Here is a 16,748-nt window from a genome sequence, read left to right as displayed (position 1 = left end):
ACATGGGAGCTCTGGCATTCTAGAGTGCATTTCTTCTGTTTTAGGCACATTTATTGTGCATTTCCATGGCCTGTCAGCTGGTTGACACCTCTTCCCATTGTCTTTTTGGTCCACTACTGCCTAGGAGAGATTATCATCATTTTCCCATTTTTTCTATGCAGTCGGACTGCATTTATTGCAGCCATACCACCATCTAGAGCAGGTCGGTCAGATTTAGAGGCCTTAACAGCAATCGGCTAGTTTTGGAGGAGTTTAGCTATTTATAGCCACAGCCCACACTTGGCTGATCACTCTTTCCTTTGCAGATTCAGCACACTCTGTTTCTCAGAAACTCTCTGACATTGGTGCTGCCATCATCTCAGCCTAATTTGGTGCCCTCACTAACTCCTTGGGCTGTGTGCAGGGACTGATCAGTCCTCATCATTGTATTCAGCATTCATTTACAGTCAGTGTAGTATTTCCTCCATCTTCTGCTTTCTCTCTCTCTCTGTGTTCGTGTTTCTCCATTGCACACTCTCACACGGTATCATCGCCTAAATGAGAGCACAGAGTGCAGATTTCTTTGCAAAGGAGCATACCCAGCCATCAAACGCAGGCCCAACACCTTGCATTTGCTGCCAAATGCAGCCATTTCTAGAGGTTTCTGGCAGAAGCAACCCTCCTTGGTGCTGAATCCTCAGCTAATTGGTGTAAGCGGCAGCTTTTATCCCCCAAGAGGTAGCATTTATTGCTGCCACATCAGCTTTTGCAGCCAATTTTCCTCTTCTAGAGGCAATGGCACCTCTCTAGCTTGTAGGCAATAGTCTTTTCTTGTGCAAATGGCCCAGGCCCCATCCACACCTCCTATGGTGGTTTGTTGTTTGACCTCCACACTGTTTCCATCAAAAAGTAGCATTTCTGGGTGATTGCACATTTGGAAGATGCCTTACCATCAATTTCAAGGCTTTGATGACTCAAATGAGGAGCTTTTGTTGTTGGGATGAGTATGCAATGGAATGTGAGACAGAAATGGAGCAAGAGCAGTGTTGAGAGTGAGAGTAGGAGAGTCCCAAGATGAGTGTACCAACAAGTCACAGTACACAAAGAATAAAATGTATTTATACATTAGGGTACAAAATAAGCGTATGTTCACACCCATATAAGTTTTTACACATGGAGATTAAGGGACTTTGCACCCAACAACGTTTGTTGGGATGAGTGCACAATGGAATGCGAGACAGAAATGGAGCAAGAGCAATGTTGAGAGTGAGAGTGAGAGAATCCCAAGATGAGTGTACCAGGAAGTCATGGTACACAAAGAATAAAATTTATTTATATATTAGGATACAAATTAAGGGTGTGTTCACACCTCTATAAGTTTTTACACATGGAAAATAAGGGACTTTACACCCAACAACCTCCCACTTAAACACTCGAAGTGGTACCTTTAAGCTAGCCAACTACCACTAATCGGATGTAATGCTCATGCTAAGCCTTTGCAAGATTCTTAGTGAAAACATATGCAAGGTTATCTTGGGTTTTGACCTTATTCAATGTGACAAGACCATTATCCAAGACTTGTGGAATGAAGTGGTACCAAACATCTATGTATTTGATACATGCATGAAGCATGGCATTCATAGCCAGACATACAGCACTCTGGCTCTCACAACCAACCACTGAGTACGTTAAGAAAGACCAAAGTCCTTAACCGAACGGCCAAGCCAAATAGCTTCCTTAGAAGGTTCTGTGAGCTGAAATATATTCAACCTCTGGTAGTACTCAATGCCACAATATTCTGCAACCTTGAACACCAAGAAATAGCCCCCACCAACCAAAGTAAAGACATACCCACTAGTAGATTTTCTAGTATCAAGATCTCCTACCATGTCCAAATCACAAAATCCCTACAGCTCTAGTATACCCTTTCCATAGCATATACAATTCTCTCGTGTATCTTTTTAGTATCTAAAGATACATTCCACTACTTTCCAATGTGGCTTACCAGGGTTAGACATGAATCTACTAACAACTCCCACTGCATGAGCAATGTCAAGGCGAGTTGCAACCATGGCATACATCAAACAACCACAAGCTGATGCATAAGGTATGCCCTTCATAGCACTAGCAACTGCATCATGTTAGGGGTAAAGGCGCCTCTGCCTAGCCGCCTGTGTATTACTACACTAACAATACCCGCCACTACACACTGCAGGTAGCGGGCGCCCGTCATCGTCACTTTATTCTTTATTCTTTTAGTGGCAGTTTAAATAAAGGAAGGCCCAATCACACATTGTGACTGTTGGAGTTCCCATTTGTGTCTCTCTCTTCTTGCTCTTGCTCTCCGCCATAGCTCACTTCCAAGCAAGCTTCGATCCTTCTAACCTTTCAACTGGTATTAGAGCTTTGGATCAAAGCTTGATCATGGAGCTTGGCTCGGTTACTTCAGCCCGGATTGAAAACCTAGGGCTTGGAGCTTCAATGCCAACTATGGCTTCTTCCCCCCGAGGTAAGATTTCATCTCCCACCTCTCCCCGGCCCTCATAGGCTCTTTGCAGGTGCTCCTTGGCTTCATTAGGCACCTTGTATACCCCCATTTGCCCCTTTATCCTCAACATAACCAGCAGGCCCCACAGTAGCAGCTCACGTTTTTTGCGCCTATTTCAAAATCTGGCTCAAAAATCCCTTTTTTTTCTCATATCTCGGGTATCCGGAACCCGATTTAGGCAAGCTAAGAGTCTACTAGGGGTTTTGGCACGCTCTAGACGCGATGGGGATGTCAGATCTGCAAATTCTAATCACAACATTTTCTGCAACAGATCTAAGTTGATTTATAGCAAGAAAATGTCATGCTCTTAGCTTATGCCGAGACTTGGTATTTGATGCCCAGATGCTCTGGGAATGTTTGCCCAATGTTTTGAGATGCTTTGCGACTTGGTTTGAGCTTCCATAGCTCGATTTATGCAGGGATTTACTGCTGTACATTGTTTGGGCCAGCAAGGTTTTATCGGGGTATGCATAATTCTCTTTGTTGACATTCGGGTGTCCTATTGGATATATCAATGCTTGGTCATCATGGTTTATGCCCGGATATGCTATTTGCGAGCTATTGAGCCTTGATTTGGATGCGGACACTTTGTTGTTGGTTGGGATTTATGCTACCTTCGTTGACAGGTTATTTTACCTCCAATTTGGTTATGCCTATTGGTTTCAAGCTATGTCTTTGGATATGCAATGAAGTATTGACCTTCGGGGTATGACATTGAGCTTGTCTTTGATTCCGGATCTTCATTTGAGCTTGAGCTCGACTTTGGGATGAGACAATTTCTTGGAAATCGTGCACTGTTGGACCCCGAAATTTGGGATTTTTGCAGAAATCGTGAAATTTCTGCAACATTAGCCCATATGTGATGCTCGGGAAGATGTATTTATGCAATTGAAGCAGATTCATTGCAGAAATTTTGGGGCTTTTCACATTGGTGATGTATTTTTTAGTCATTTTGAGACTGGAGAGTGAAATTTGCAGCAGATTCACTGCTGGGTGGGAGTCTTTAGAGTTTTGGATGCTTCAAATGTTGAAAAAGGGCACCTTCTCTTGGTACATGTATTGCTGAATATTCATCATGCAGTGAAACAGTGGCAAATACAGCATTTGGGTCATTGCATTTGGGAATTTTGGTGATGTACTACTGAAATGAAAGCTATCCTTAATGCAAATGCATCAGATTTGATTCGTGCATATGCTGTAATCAGTACTTGAGACTGAAATTTGCAGGTAAACATCTGCTTCTTGGACACTTTGTGTTGGGTATTTCACTTACGCCTCACTTACGCTCACTTATGCCTCACTTACACCTACGCTCACATAGGAGTGCCGGTGATCAGTAGGACACTGGGGCACTTTTTACTCTCGGTATGAGAGGTTTTTTCCCCCAAACTTATGGTCTTATTTCGTATATGCTTACGTCACACACTTACAAGCACTTATCGTGTCCAAGCGTGAATACCCCCTACAACCCTAAGGTTTAAGGGTTGTACCTTGTACTTTCAGTTTACACTCTTTTCAGTCTATTGCATTGAGTGTTGTGCTTCACTCTCAAACTGTCTACTACACTCTGTGGTGCTGAGCTTCGATCTTGTCTCCACCTCACATTTGGTATCAGAGCCTTGGCTCTATTCAGCTCAGCTCAGGTTCTGCTTAGCTCCACTTAGCCTCCGGGAGCTTCTTGCTCCAGCTACTCAACTCAGCAGACAGCAGGGTCCAGCCTCAACCTTCAAGAGTCCACTATCAACTGGAGCCACCCTACTCCCGCTCAGTCAGCCAATGCCCCTTCAAAAGGAGACGCCCTGCCCCTCTGTCTTGCACAACAATGCCCTTGGTCAACTTTGCCAGCTGAGACGACCTGGGCCACATCGCCTCCGGTCCATCCACCCCTGACGATGCCTGCAGTCGCCAAGCCCGCCTGTAACCAGCACAGCCCACCTATGGCAAACCCTACCTGCACCTGAGAGCCGCCCCCCACACCGCCCGTCTGTAATCAGTCTGGCTACGACGCCTAGCGCCACCCTGTCCGCTGTGCGCTAGCAACTTCGCCTGCGCCAGCTACCTAAAACGCCACCCGCCGTCTGGACTCTGCCACCACCCGCCACGACCTCCTCCAGCGCCTGTACATGCATCTGCAACTCATCAAGAGCTGCCACCTGTGCCTGAGCCCGTCACATCTTGTGCCATGCCAGCAAGGAGTGCCGTCTGCACCTATACCTGGTCGACTGACATTTCAAATGTTTTTTTTTTTTTAAACCTTTTCATTCCAGAATACATCTATGGACAAGAGGGCTTCAGATACAGAATTCTAGACACGATACAAATTTATGAGCAAAACTACAAGAAATTTTGGAACTTTTGTACTTTTTGAGGACATTGATACATGTACTGCAGTTTCAGCCATTGATAGACTATTTTGGACAATTTTGGGGCAATAAATTTTGGGGATTTTGCTAATACAGTGTTGCTGAACACTGAATGCACCTTGGACTGCGTGCATTACAGACAGTTTTGACAGAGTACACCTGAGTGTACTAATTGCAGCAAGTTATCTGCTATAATTTCTAGCAATTTTGGGATTTCCAGTTTGGTCCAACTTGAACATTGCTCTTTTGCTTCTTTTGGTAATTGATTATCATGGCAAATCAGGGAGGAGATGTCTTTACCTATGTATCCAAGGAGGACAGATTGGATGGTAACAACTATTCACTTTGGTCCTTCGTGATGAAGAATGTGCTTGTGGCAAAAAATCTTTGGGACTATGTCAGTGGAGAAGAAGTTAGGCCCGACGTTGTGGCTCCAGCTACTCCTCCTCCAGGAGGACATGGACAGCAGGCACCTCAGTCTACTCCACTTCAGCCACTTCCCAAAAGATCAACAGCCCAAAAAGCATGGGATACATGGGATGCACAGGCTTTGTCGCTGATTGCATTGGCACTTTAGCGGTCCATCATCCCCCATATTCATACAACAACTTCTTCACGAGAAGCTTGGCTAACTTTGGAACAGATGTTTGTAGGTAAGAATGAGACTCGCATCTCTTTCTTAAAGAAAGAGCTAGAGACATTGAAAATGGATAGGGTAATTCTATTTAGGATCACTTGAATAAAATTCAGGACTTGCGTGAGCAACTTATGAATGTTGATGAGTACTATTCAGATGCACAGATGATATCTACTACATTGAACTCATTACCTCCTTCATACTTGGCTTTTCATACTGCCTTAAACCTCACCATGAGGTGTTTTTCTCAGCTCCTACGTGCTACTCCCGCTCGAGATCGTCTGCTCGTTCCTGCCCCCATGACCAGTCTGCAACACTCCCCATTCTCTGTTGTGCCGCGTAGTCCCCCGTCTCCTCCCGCCTCCAACCTCTCTTCTTTCTTCTTCCTTCTCCCTTCTCTTCTTCCTTCTTCCTTGGACCTTCTCCCTTCTCTTCCTTCTTCTCCTCTTCTCTTGAGTCTTTCTTTTTCTCCAAGTTCCAAGTTCTCCATTCTTCTCCTCTTCTCTTCTTCTTCTCCCTTCTCTCCTTTTCCCTTCTCTCTCGACTCTTGAGTGAGTCTTGACTCTTGAGCCTTCTCCCTTCTCTCGAGACTCGAGTTCATACTTCTCTCGAGCCATTTTTATTTCAATTTTCAGCCTGAAGTGGCTTCATCTTCCCGCCCTGCTCATCGGGTTGGTGATCAAGGAAGAAGGTCCGATGATTGGTCATGGTGGGAAGAAGTAAATGCTGACCGCCCATTGAGTGGTGGAGAATCTCAACCATGGACTTGCAAGCTTTACCCATACAAGTGAACTAGTGGAGCAAACAAGGTAATCCATTGAGCCGAGCATTTGTATTTTGAATTTTTATTGATTTTAATTTTTCAAAGTTACTTAAATATTAGAATATGGAATACCAATTGCCACTTGTTCCGTTTTAATAGTTATGCATAATATGGTCCGAGCTCATCTCCTACATGAGCCAAATTCAAAGGTACAACTTTGTCCGAACGTGACCTTGGAGAAGCAAAGGGAGCTTCGTAACCGTATAGCAAGTCAACAAGCTTATCTTGCATCTAGACCACAACGTGTTGCAGTTAACCTTGCAACTTTTGTGACACCATCCCCATCAGATGTATCTAGAGTAGGGTCAGTATCAGGAAGTGCTACCTCCACACCTACTGCAGGCATTGCATCGGCCATGGCATCAACAGCGCCACATGTTGCACGTAGACAGAGCACACTTGATGCTAGTTGGAATCCCAAGAACAAGGAAGAGGTGGATACATCAGTGACACACTTTTTTTATCATGACCACATTCAATTTCGTGCAGCCAAGTCAGAGTATTTTAAATTGATGTGCAAGAAGATTGGTGAGTATGGCCCTTCGTATGTACCTCCATCATCAAAGACCTTACGCACCACTTTGCTCGACAAGGAAAAGTGCCTTGTTAAGCAACCAACAGTGACTAGAAAGAGCATGTGGACTGAAAATGGGGTTTCCTTGATTGCTAATGGTTGGAGTGGTACAAGCAAGCGATCCATTCATGGTATGGTTGCTTATTCTCGTGGGGAAATGTATTTCATATCTTCACATGATGCATTGGGGACCAGAAAGTCAGCAAATGTACTTGCAGTAAAGTGGGTTACAAGTATTGAGCTTATTGGCCCAAAGCATGTTGTGGGATTTGTTGCAGATGGAGAGCCCGCAAATAGAGCAACAGGTGCTATTATCTAGGGATATTATCGGCATATCACAGTTTCATATTGTATGGCTCATTGCTTGAACAACCTACTAAAGGATATTGGTAACGTGTCATGGATTACACCTGTCATAGAGCAAGGAACTCAAATGGTTAGCTTTTTTTTGAATCACCAGTTTCTTCGCCATCACTTCTCTTTGCAGTCGAAGAAGACACTTTTAAAATACTTTGATACCAGATTTGCCTTTAACTTCTTGATGCTAGGCAGGTTAAGAGAATGCAGTGGTGCCTTGAGGCAGTTATTTCTTAGTGATGCGTTTACCTCATCAACATTGGCAAATACTCCTACAAGTATCTTATGCTTGGAAAAAGTGAATAACTCCACTTTTTGGGATGATGTAAAGCGGATAGATGCTATGGTATTACCTATTGTACATTTATTAAGGGTTATGGATGCTATGCAACCTTGCATTGACAAGGTATATGAGGCTATGGATAGGCTGAATAAAAAGTTGCAGGAATTGGCACGAAATGATGAGGCGTATAAGGAGATACGCCATTTAGTTGTGACAAGGTGGAACTCCTATAGCTCACCCATGCATGCAGCTGCATTTGTTGTGGATCCTGAGTTCCAGGGCAAGGGTCAAGAGAATGACACTGAGGTTATGGATGCATGGAGACTTATATTGTCTTGTCTAGTACCTAATCATGGCACTAGACAAAACATCAAAGATCAGCTTTCATGTTATAGGACCTTTCGGGGTTCTTTTGGTTGTGGCGATGCACAGGAGGATCAATGTAAGATTGGGGCAGCTTTGTGGTGGGAGGACTATGGTTCGGATGATCCCGAGTTGCAGCAACTAGCCATCTGTATTTTGAGTCAGTCAGTTAGCTCCTCTTGTTTGGAGCAATTGTGGAGTATATACGCTCACATTGCTTCAAAGAAGAGGAACCGTCTTGGTGTGGAGAGGGCAAACGATCTAGTATTCGTTAGTGCTAATTTGAGGATATTATGTAATAGTATGACAACAAAGCCCGATCCATTCACAGAGTGGGAGATGCAGCAAGAAGAGGAGACACATGCTGATGTTGAGAAAGATACAGCAATTCATGGTACACACGATGATGAGGCTGGCCCTTCAGGAGTAGCTAGAGCAACCTCAGATCATGATGATGATCTTTGATTTAGTTTACTTATCATGAGTCTCATAATACATGACACATGTACATTGTATATGATATTATGATCATTGATGACAGTGTGGCACTTGGGCTGTTGACAGTTGTGCCATGCCGATATTATATTTGTACTTGAGTCTTACAGTCTTGCACTTGCCCTTTGGGCTATTTTGGCATGCTGCATTTTGCTTTAGTCTAGAGATTAGACTTTATATTTGTAGCCTTTTTTGGAGCAATAAGCACGTTCTTTTAAATATTAGACTTCATATTTGTAATCTTTTAAGTTTTTTGATAATGGACCATAGGCATGTTTTTTCAACTTAGACTTTAAAGTTTAGTTCATTGTTCATTGTTTTATCATTTATGGCATATGTATTATACATTTTATTATTTATAATTGAATAGCTTACCTCTTAAGCCTTGTAAGTTGCAATTCAATTTCTAATGAGTAGCTTTAGAATGATGCATGATATCTTAAAGTTAAAACTTAAAATGATTTGTCCTTGTGGATTATATACCTTGGTTTTAAGTTTTAACACTCCAGAGTCCACCTGGGAGTGAAATATTAATTTTTTTTCATGAATTTTAATTTTTTAAATGTCGTTTCCATTCCCACATCCCCATTCCCTAGGTTTGGCGTCCACGTCCCCGTTCCCTAGGTTTGGCGTCCACGTCCCTATTCCCCGTTCCTCTTCCCCGTTTCATATTTCTATGGGATTACCTCTTCTAGAGAGACCTCCTAAGCAATTGTGTGAAGGATGTATTTTGGAGAAAATGCATCGGTTTTTGTTTCCCCGTGATGTTGCTTTTAGAGCAACAGCCAGGTTACAATTAGTGCATTCAGATGTCTATGGGTCTATGCAAACAAAGCCATTGGAAGGATGTTACTATTTTGTGACTTTTATTGACGAGACTTTCCACAATTCTGCTGGGTCTATTCTTTGGTAAAAAAGTCAAAAGTGTATGATGCATTCTTGGCTTTTGTTGCACTTGTTGAGAACCAATTTGGTTGTAAAATTAAGACTCTCTGTTCAGACCAAGGCAGGGAATACATGTCCTCTATGCTGAATTCTTTTTTGAAGCAAAAGGGCATTGTCAATCAGTACACTATTGCTTATACTCCACAGCAAAATGGGGTTGCACAGAGGAAGAATCGGTCACTCGTGGAGATGGCCAGATGTATGCTAAAAGCAAAGAGCTTACCACACAATTTTTGGATGGAAGCCGTCATGTGTGCTTGCCATGTTTTGAACAGATGTCCCACCAAAGTATTAAAGAAAATTACACCTTTTGAGGCTTGGAATAGCCAAAAACCTTCTGTTGGATACTTTCGTACCTTTGGGTGCCTTGCATATGCACACATTCCACAAGTACTCAAAAAAAGGTTGGATAACAAGGCTGTCAAATGCATTTTTGTGGGATATAGTAGTGAAAGCAAAGGCTATAGACTATATGATCTTGTCTCTAAAAAGGTGTTTGTCAGTAGGGATGTACTATTTGATGAAAAATCGGAATTGTCCCTTACTAGTTTAGACATATATCAGGCTGCCCATGATGTATTTGAAGGGCTATTGCCGATTACATTTGGTGATCAAATGGAGTTTCAGTAAGTGAACTCAATGTTCAGCTAGCTACTCCATTGGAAAATGTAGAAAATCAGCCATTGCCTGATCTGAATATTCAGCAAAGTGCTGAAACTGAAATTCAGCAAGAGCTTATGCACAGTCATGAGGCAAGACAAATGCCTAGATGGTATTTATAAACTATGAAAGATAGTCATCTGGATGCACCCATGGCTGGTCGTACTAGAAGGCAAGCTCGTATGTATGATACTACAAATACCATGGAGTTTGTTATGGTAGCAAGCACACTTAATGATGAGAAGCCTGAATGTTTTGAGGATACACAACAAAGTGTGCATTGGATGGCAGCAATGCAAGCTGAATTGGATTCTATAACTAAGAATTAAACATGGGATTTAGTGTCTTTGCCATTTGGAAAAAAAGCCATTGGAACAAAATGGGTCTACAAAGTGAAACGGAATGCAGATGGATCCATTGACAAATATAAGGCAAGGCTTGTAGCTAAAGGCTATGCACAAAAAAAAGGCATTGACTATGAGGAGACATTTGCTCCTACCTCCCGAATGACGACCATTAGGTCTATGGTTGCTTTGGCTGCCCATTATGGATGAATTGTGCATCAGTTGGATATTAAAACTGCATTTTTACATGGGGAACTTCATGAGGAAGTATATGTACAGCAGCCCATTGGTTTTGCAGTTGAGACCATTAGGTCTATGGTTGCTTTGGCTGCCCATTATGGATGAATTGTGCATCAGTTGGATATTAAAACTGCATTTTTACATGGGGAACTTCATGAGGAAGTATATGTACAGCAGCCCATTGGTTTTGCAGTTGAGGGATCAAAACACAGTTTGCAAACTGAAAAAAGATTTATATAGTTTGAAACAAGCTCCTAGAGCTTGGTATGCAAAGATAGATGCTTTCTTGCTTAGCCAAGGGTTCATAAACAGCTCATCTGAGTCTACCCTTTACATATGTAAAGAGGGGGATCCATGCTGATCATTTGTCTATATGTTGATGATCTCTTGCTTACAGGGACACATGCTGATCAGATTTCAGCATTCAAACAAAATTTGCAGCAAACTTTTGGCATGTCAGACTTAGGGTCTTTGCATTATTACTTGGGCATTCAGTTCATACATGATCCTAGAGGTATTAGTTTATCACAATCAAGATACATTGGTAAACTTCTTGAGAAGTTTGGCTTACACGATTGCAAGCCAATCTGTACACCAATGGAACCTGGACTAAAGCTGTCATTACATGATGACAGTGATTTGTTTGATATACACACATATGCTCCAACAGTTAGATGTCTTATTTACCTATGCAACACTAGGCCGGACTTACAGTTTGCAGTTTCAACCCTAAGCAGATATATGCATTAGCCACGCATGTCACATTGGCAAGCTATTAAGCGTATCTTCCATTACTTACAAGATACTAGATCTCTTGGATTGCTTTATGCCAAGGGGGAACCACTGCAGTTACATGCTTACAGTGATTCTGATTGGGCTAGTGATTATGACTCACGTCACTCCACTAGTGGCAATTGTTTCTTTCTTGGCTCATCTTGCATCTCCTGGCTTAGCAAGAAACAATCCATTGTAGCTACATCGTCATGTGAAACTGAATACAAGGCAGCTTTCACTACCACAATTAAATGCGTATGGATTGGACGCTTGCTAGTTAATATGAATGTATATGTTACGGAGCCTACTCCTTTGTTCACTAACAGTCAGAGTGCCATTGTGATATCAGCCTTGTATATTGTCCTACCACCAGCAATGTGGCAAACATCTTCACCAAAGCTCTTCCTTGTGACAAATTTGAAGCATTTCGCAATGCTTTAAATTTGATCTCCTTTGGTGGCAGATGATCCTTGTACTTTTAATCACTCTTCACTCCAGGGGGGTTTGTTGGATACTTCAGTTACGCCTCACTTATGCCTATGCTCACATAGGAGTGTCGGTGATCGATAGAACACTAGGGCACTTTTTACTCTCGGTACGAGAGATTTTTTCCCCCAAACTTATGGTCTTATTTCGTATGTACTTATGTCACACACTTACGGACACTTATCGTATTTAGGTGTAAACACCTCCTACAACGCTAGGTTTAAGGGTTGTACCTTGTACTTTCAGTTTACACTATTTTTAATCTATTGCATTGGGTATCATGCTTCACTCTCACACTGTCTACTTCACTCTATATTGAGCTTCGATCCTGTCTCCATCTCGCACTTTGAAAGTACAAGAGTGTGTACTTGCTGTTACAATTCATAAGCCTTGCTATTGGCTAAAAGCATTCAACCCTTCATTGCAGTTGTGTATTGCTAAAGATAACTGGCAGTGTATCTACATCTGAGACAAAGAATCTCTTTGAGATTCGTAAATTTGACAAAAATGGTTTTGATCTTTGGAAATATCATATGCAAGGTATACTCTTTCTAAAGGATTGTGATGATGCTTTAGAATAACATAAGCATGTTGCTTTGTCAGATGAGGATTGGGCTAAAATGAATAAAAATGTCATTACTTACATTAAAATGGCCGTCACAAATAATATATTGGTTGATATAAAGGGGCTTGATACTGTCTATATAGTTTGAGAGAAACTTAAGGCTACTTATGAGAATACAACTCCTATCAATCAGGTACATCTCATGCGGAAGTTAGTCAAGTTGAAGCTTGATGAGTCCAAACCTACCTCAAAGTATTTGAATGCTTTCACTGGTATTTTGAGTCAGTTACAAGATGCATGTTTGCCAGCTTTTGATGCTAAATTGAGGGCTATCTTCTTGCTCATGACCTTGCCCGATTCATGGGAAGCATTGGTTGTATCATTGAGCAATAACCCCAACTTGACATTTGATTGTGTGCGTAGTTCTATTCTAAATGAAGAGATTAGACGCAAGGCAAGTGGGAAAAACGGTGGATCAACCTACAATGTAAGAGGAAGACCTGAAAAAATGTATAATGCTGCAAATAAAAACAAAAACTGCAACAAAAGCAAGGAAAAACAGCAAGATGTAACTTGTTATCAATGCGGTCGCAAAGGCCATAAAAAGCCCGATTGTAGGTACTTTAAAAAGAAACAAGAACGTAAGAAGCAGGCTAATGCAAAAGGCAAAAAGAATAACAAGGATAGCAACTCTACCCCTAAAGAGATAGAAAAAGTAAATGTGGTATCTAGTGTCGTTATTGAGAAAATAGAAGATGATAAAGATGTTGATTTGCTGGTTACATTTTCAGATCCGCTTGCTATGACAATTAAGGACACATATATCATTGAAACAGATGTGATAGATGCTTTGTTGTCAACTCATGATGATTTATCACAATCGTGGATTGTTGACAATGATGTTTCTTTTCATGTAACTCCATCTCTGGAGTGTTTTTCTACTTATACAGAAGGTAATCTTAAAAAAGTCTACCTTGGCAACAATTATGCATGTGATATTGAAGGAATGGGCACCATACACTTGGCTCTAGAAAATGGTCAAGAATTGATTCTAAATGATGTTAGATATGTTCTTGCCATCAAGAAGAGCTTGCTTTCTGTTGAGTAGCTAGACAGCAAAGGTTACTTCGCTACTTTTGATGGTGGTATGTGGAAAATACAGAAAGGATCTATGCTAGTCACTAGAGGTGGTAAAAAGAGGACTCTGTATTATCTCTATTGCAAGGCACTTCCTAGAGAGTTTATTGCAGTTGCTGAAGTACAGTCACACATGAAGTTATGGCACAAGTGTCTTGGACATGTGAGACAATATTATGAGATGTACCTGATTGATAGGAGTGATGATTGTGATGATTGTGTTTTTGGTAAGCATATAAAGATATTGGTAAGCTTGACTTTTGTGATGATTGTGTTTTTGGTAAACATGTAAAGAGTCCCTACTCTCATGGAGCCTCTAGGAAGGTATGTATCTTGGACTCAGTCCATTTTGATGTTTACGCCATGCCAATAAAAACTCATAGTGATTTCCGTTATTTCGTGTCTTTTATTGATGACCATTCTAGAAAGCTATGGGTCTACTTGCTTAAGCAGAAAAGCGAGACATTGGATGCTTTTAAAAGGTTGTATGCATTGGTTAATACTAAAAAAGGCTCAAAGTTAAAATGCATAAGAACAGATAATGAGGGAGAGTATGTATCTAAAGCATTCAATAAGTATTGTGATGACAATGGGATTAAATAAGAGCTTATAGCTCCTTACAATCCATCATCTAATGGTGTGGCTAAGCGAATGAATCGTACGTTATATGAGAAGATTCGGTGCATGCTATCCACAGCCAATCTCTTGCAATCGTTTTGGGAAGAGGCACTTAAAACCGCAGCGCATATAACCTTGCTTCCAAGAGCACTTTTAAAACTCGAATAATTGAATATCAAATGATTGTAGTGTGCAGAGACTCATAAACAAAATGGGGCCCCTATGTATGCAGAAGACTCCCAACAAAAAGCCCTGCCAGTCAAAAGCAGTATTTGCTGAACTTGCTGAACACTAAGTCCAAAAAGTGGAGCAATTGATCAATTGCTGTGGACAGCTATCAGCCCAAACACGCTGTTTTGAACACCAGGAGTGCTGGGCACAACTGGAATTTTGATATGAAGACTGATAGGTTGACCATGCAATCACACAAACGCAAACCAAACGAGACTGGACTGATGCAAAACACAATAATTGGCAGCAATAGGATAAAGAGCAATTTGCGGGACTGAAGGAATATAAATGGTCAGATCTGCAGGGGCATGTCAATTCTCTGTCTATTAAGGAGAGGATTATTGCTTTTTCAATTTGTGCTACTGTATGCTGCAAAGTTTGTACCATACTTTTCCCTGTGACAGATTATCCTAAGTCAGTTTTGAGTTCTTATGCCTCACTTTTGGAACCCATCAACGGAAAAGAGATTACATGACAGAAAACATGCACTCCATGTTGCATGGTGCTCTTACATGTTGAGTTTAATGTGGGGGGTTGCCGTGTAAAACGATGATAATTTTGGATATTAGCAGCTCTCTCTTAATCGGGCCTAATGAGTTACATCTCTCAGGGTATACCCAGATGTCCATCTACATCCTGCTTGACAAAGGACTCAAATTTGGGATACAATGTATCAAGCTCATATATAGTTCCGATGCATGAGCCCTCTTCTTACTTAAGTGTTCTAAGAACTGCTCAAAACGCCCCCTGATCCTCAGACACGTGCTCGGAGGCATCATTGATCTTGCAGATAATCGGACTGTTTGCAAGTTTACTTAGGAGCTAAACTTTTGAATGACATAAAGCTACGGAGCATGAAATAATGGATCACGGTAGTATGAAAAACCGTCAACTTCATCGGAAAGAACAGCATGTCATATCGAACTGGGGCCTGAATCATCAGCATGCCAAATTTCTAGCAAGTCCCCTATACGCTTTTGCTATTTGTGAGATTCATTAACGCACAGTGTAACAGTCGAATGGACTGGGGCAATGAGCGACATAAAATTGCTTGGCAAGCGGAGCGAGAGACCTGGTGTGAGCTCAGCTAAGGCATATAGTGCACCTGGCGGAATCGCTGGGTTTGCTGAGAAGCCGAAGAAGCTCGGTGGTTATGGAGACTGCGGAGCCAATCAAAAAGCCCGGTCTCGTTCGCTGGGGTACTTTATTATTCTGGCAAGCTCTCGCAGGGCGGCTGCAGAAGGGAGGCCGAGAAGGAGGAGACAGAAGAGAAAGACGTGAAAAAGACGAAGGAACCATGGACGCCATGACAGTTGCACCCACGGACAGACACACCCCCCCCCCCCCCCCCCCCCTTCTCTCTCTCTCTCTCTCTCTCTCTCTCTCTCTCTTGTCTGGCCGAGTTCAAACACCTGGACGGACGAGCAATGGAGCCCGGGGTGTAATCTAGAGAGTGTCCGGGGGACAAAAAAAATTGTGGCCAACTTGACCTAGAGGGAACAATTCAAGATTTGCAGGCTGGAGAGACTTCAGCCAATTGCATAAGTCTTTCAAACTCAAGTCGGCGGACGAAAGTCACTCACCATTTTCTGTTGTCTACCTATTGCTTGTGGAAGCAAACTACTCCAACGATATGTATTTAGCTTCAACCATTCAACCTGTTGTGAATTCAACCTAACTCATCTTTCCTATAATGAAATGCTTGGAGCCCATTTCCCTGAGGTGCTTTTCAAGAAAGCAATTCTTCCAATCAATTTTGGTTGTCACTTTAATGTTCAGATCACATGAGGGTTTTCCAAAAGCCCCCCTCAAGTTAAAATATTAAAATATGTGTTGACTCCTGAGTTGTTGTGCCTTTCAGCACAAGTCCTCCATGGTCATGCAAGCTACTCCACTATTATCAGACAATCTTGCTATGCCCTCAAACAACAACTCAATACTGAGCTTTGTGGACTTAACAATGCTCATATGCTTCTCAATCTACTCATTGATGTTGAGCTTCCACATCCTTCATGAAGGGCAAGACATGAACTTGCTAGCAATGACTTTTGAATACTACCTCTGTAGTCACTTGTGAATGCTCCTCTTCTAATCCTTCCTCCACAAATGATGACAAATGTTTACCACTATGTGTGCACCTTCCCAATATACAATCTATGTTCACACAAACACATCAAACTTGCAAGTGAAATTTTAGTATATAGAAGATCATGAGAATAGAGTGACCTGCAAGTTATATGCATTATATTTGGCTTGCCACAAGGATGGTATGCATGCTTTCCAAAGACATAGCAACATTTGTGATCTCTTCACAACATTCTCCAAT

The 16,748-nt window shown here is 41.9% G+C and overlaps 1 protein-coding gene across 4 annotated transcripts in view; it reads right to left on the bottom strand.

The window, feature by feature from the left end:
- The window catches only part of LOC148017920 (uncharacterized), a 60,483-nt gene extending 44,722 nt beyond the window's left edge, over nucleotides 1–15,761 (bottom strand). For all 4 annotated transcript variants that reach the window (XM_087662230.1, XM_087662231.1, XM_087662232.1 and 1 more), the window contains exon 1: nucleotides 15,528–15,761. In XM_087662230.1, coding sequence (XP_087518356.1) covers nucleotides 15,528–15,730 — 203 coding nt within the window. In that variant the 5' untranslated portion in view covers nucleotides 15,731–15,761. The remainder of the gene's footprint in view (nucleotides 1–15,527) is intronic.
- Between the last annotated feature and the right edge of the window lie 987 nt (nucleotides 15,762–16,748).

The sequence above is a fragment of the Lygodium microphyllum genome, chromosome 21, assembly GCF_053477565.2.
Source record: "Lygodium microphyllum isolate KBCC chromosome 21, Lygodium_microphyllum_v1.1.10, whole genome shotgun sequence".
NCBI lineage: Eukaryota > Viridiplantae > Streptophyta > Polypodiopsida > Schizaeales > Lygodiaceae > Lygodium > Lygodium microphyllum.
This window is presented reverse-complemented; position numbering and strand designations above follow the sequence as displayed.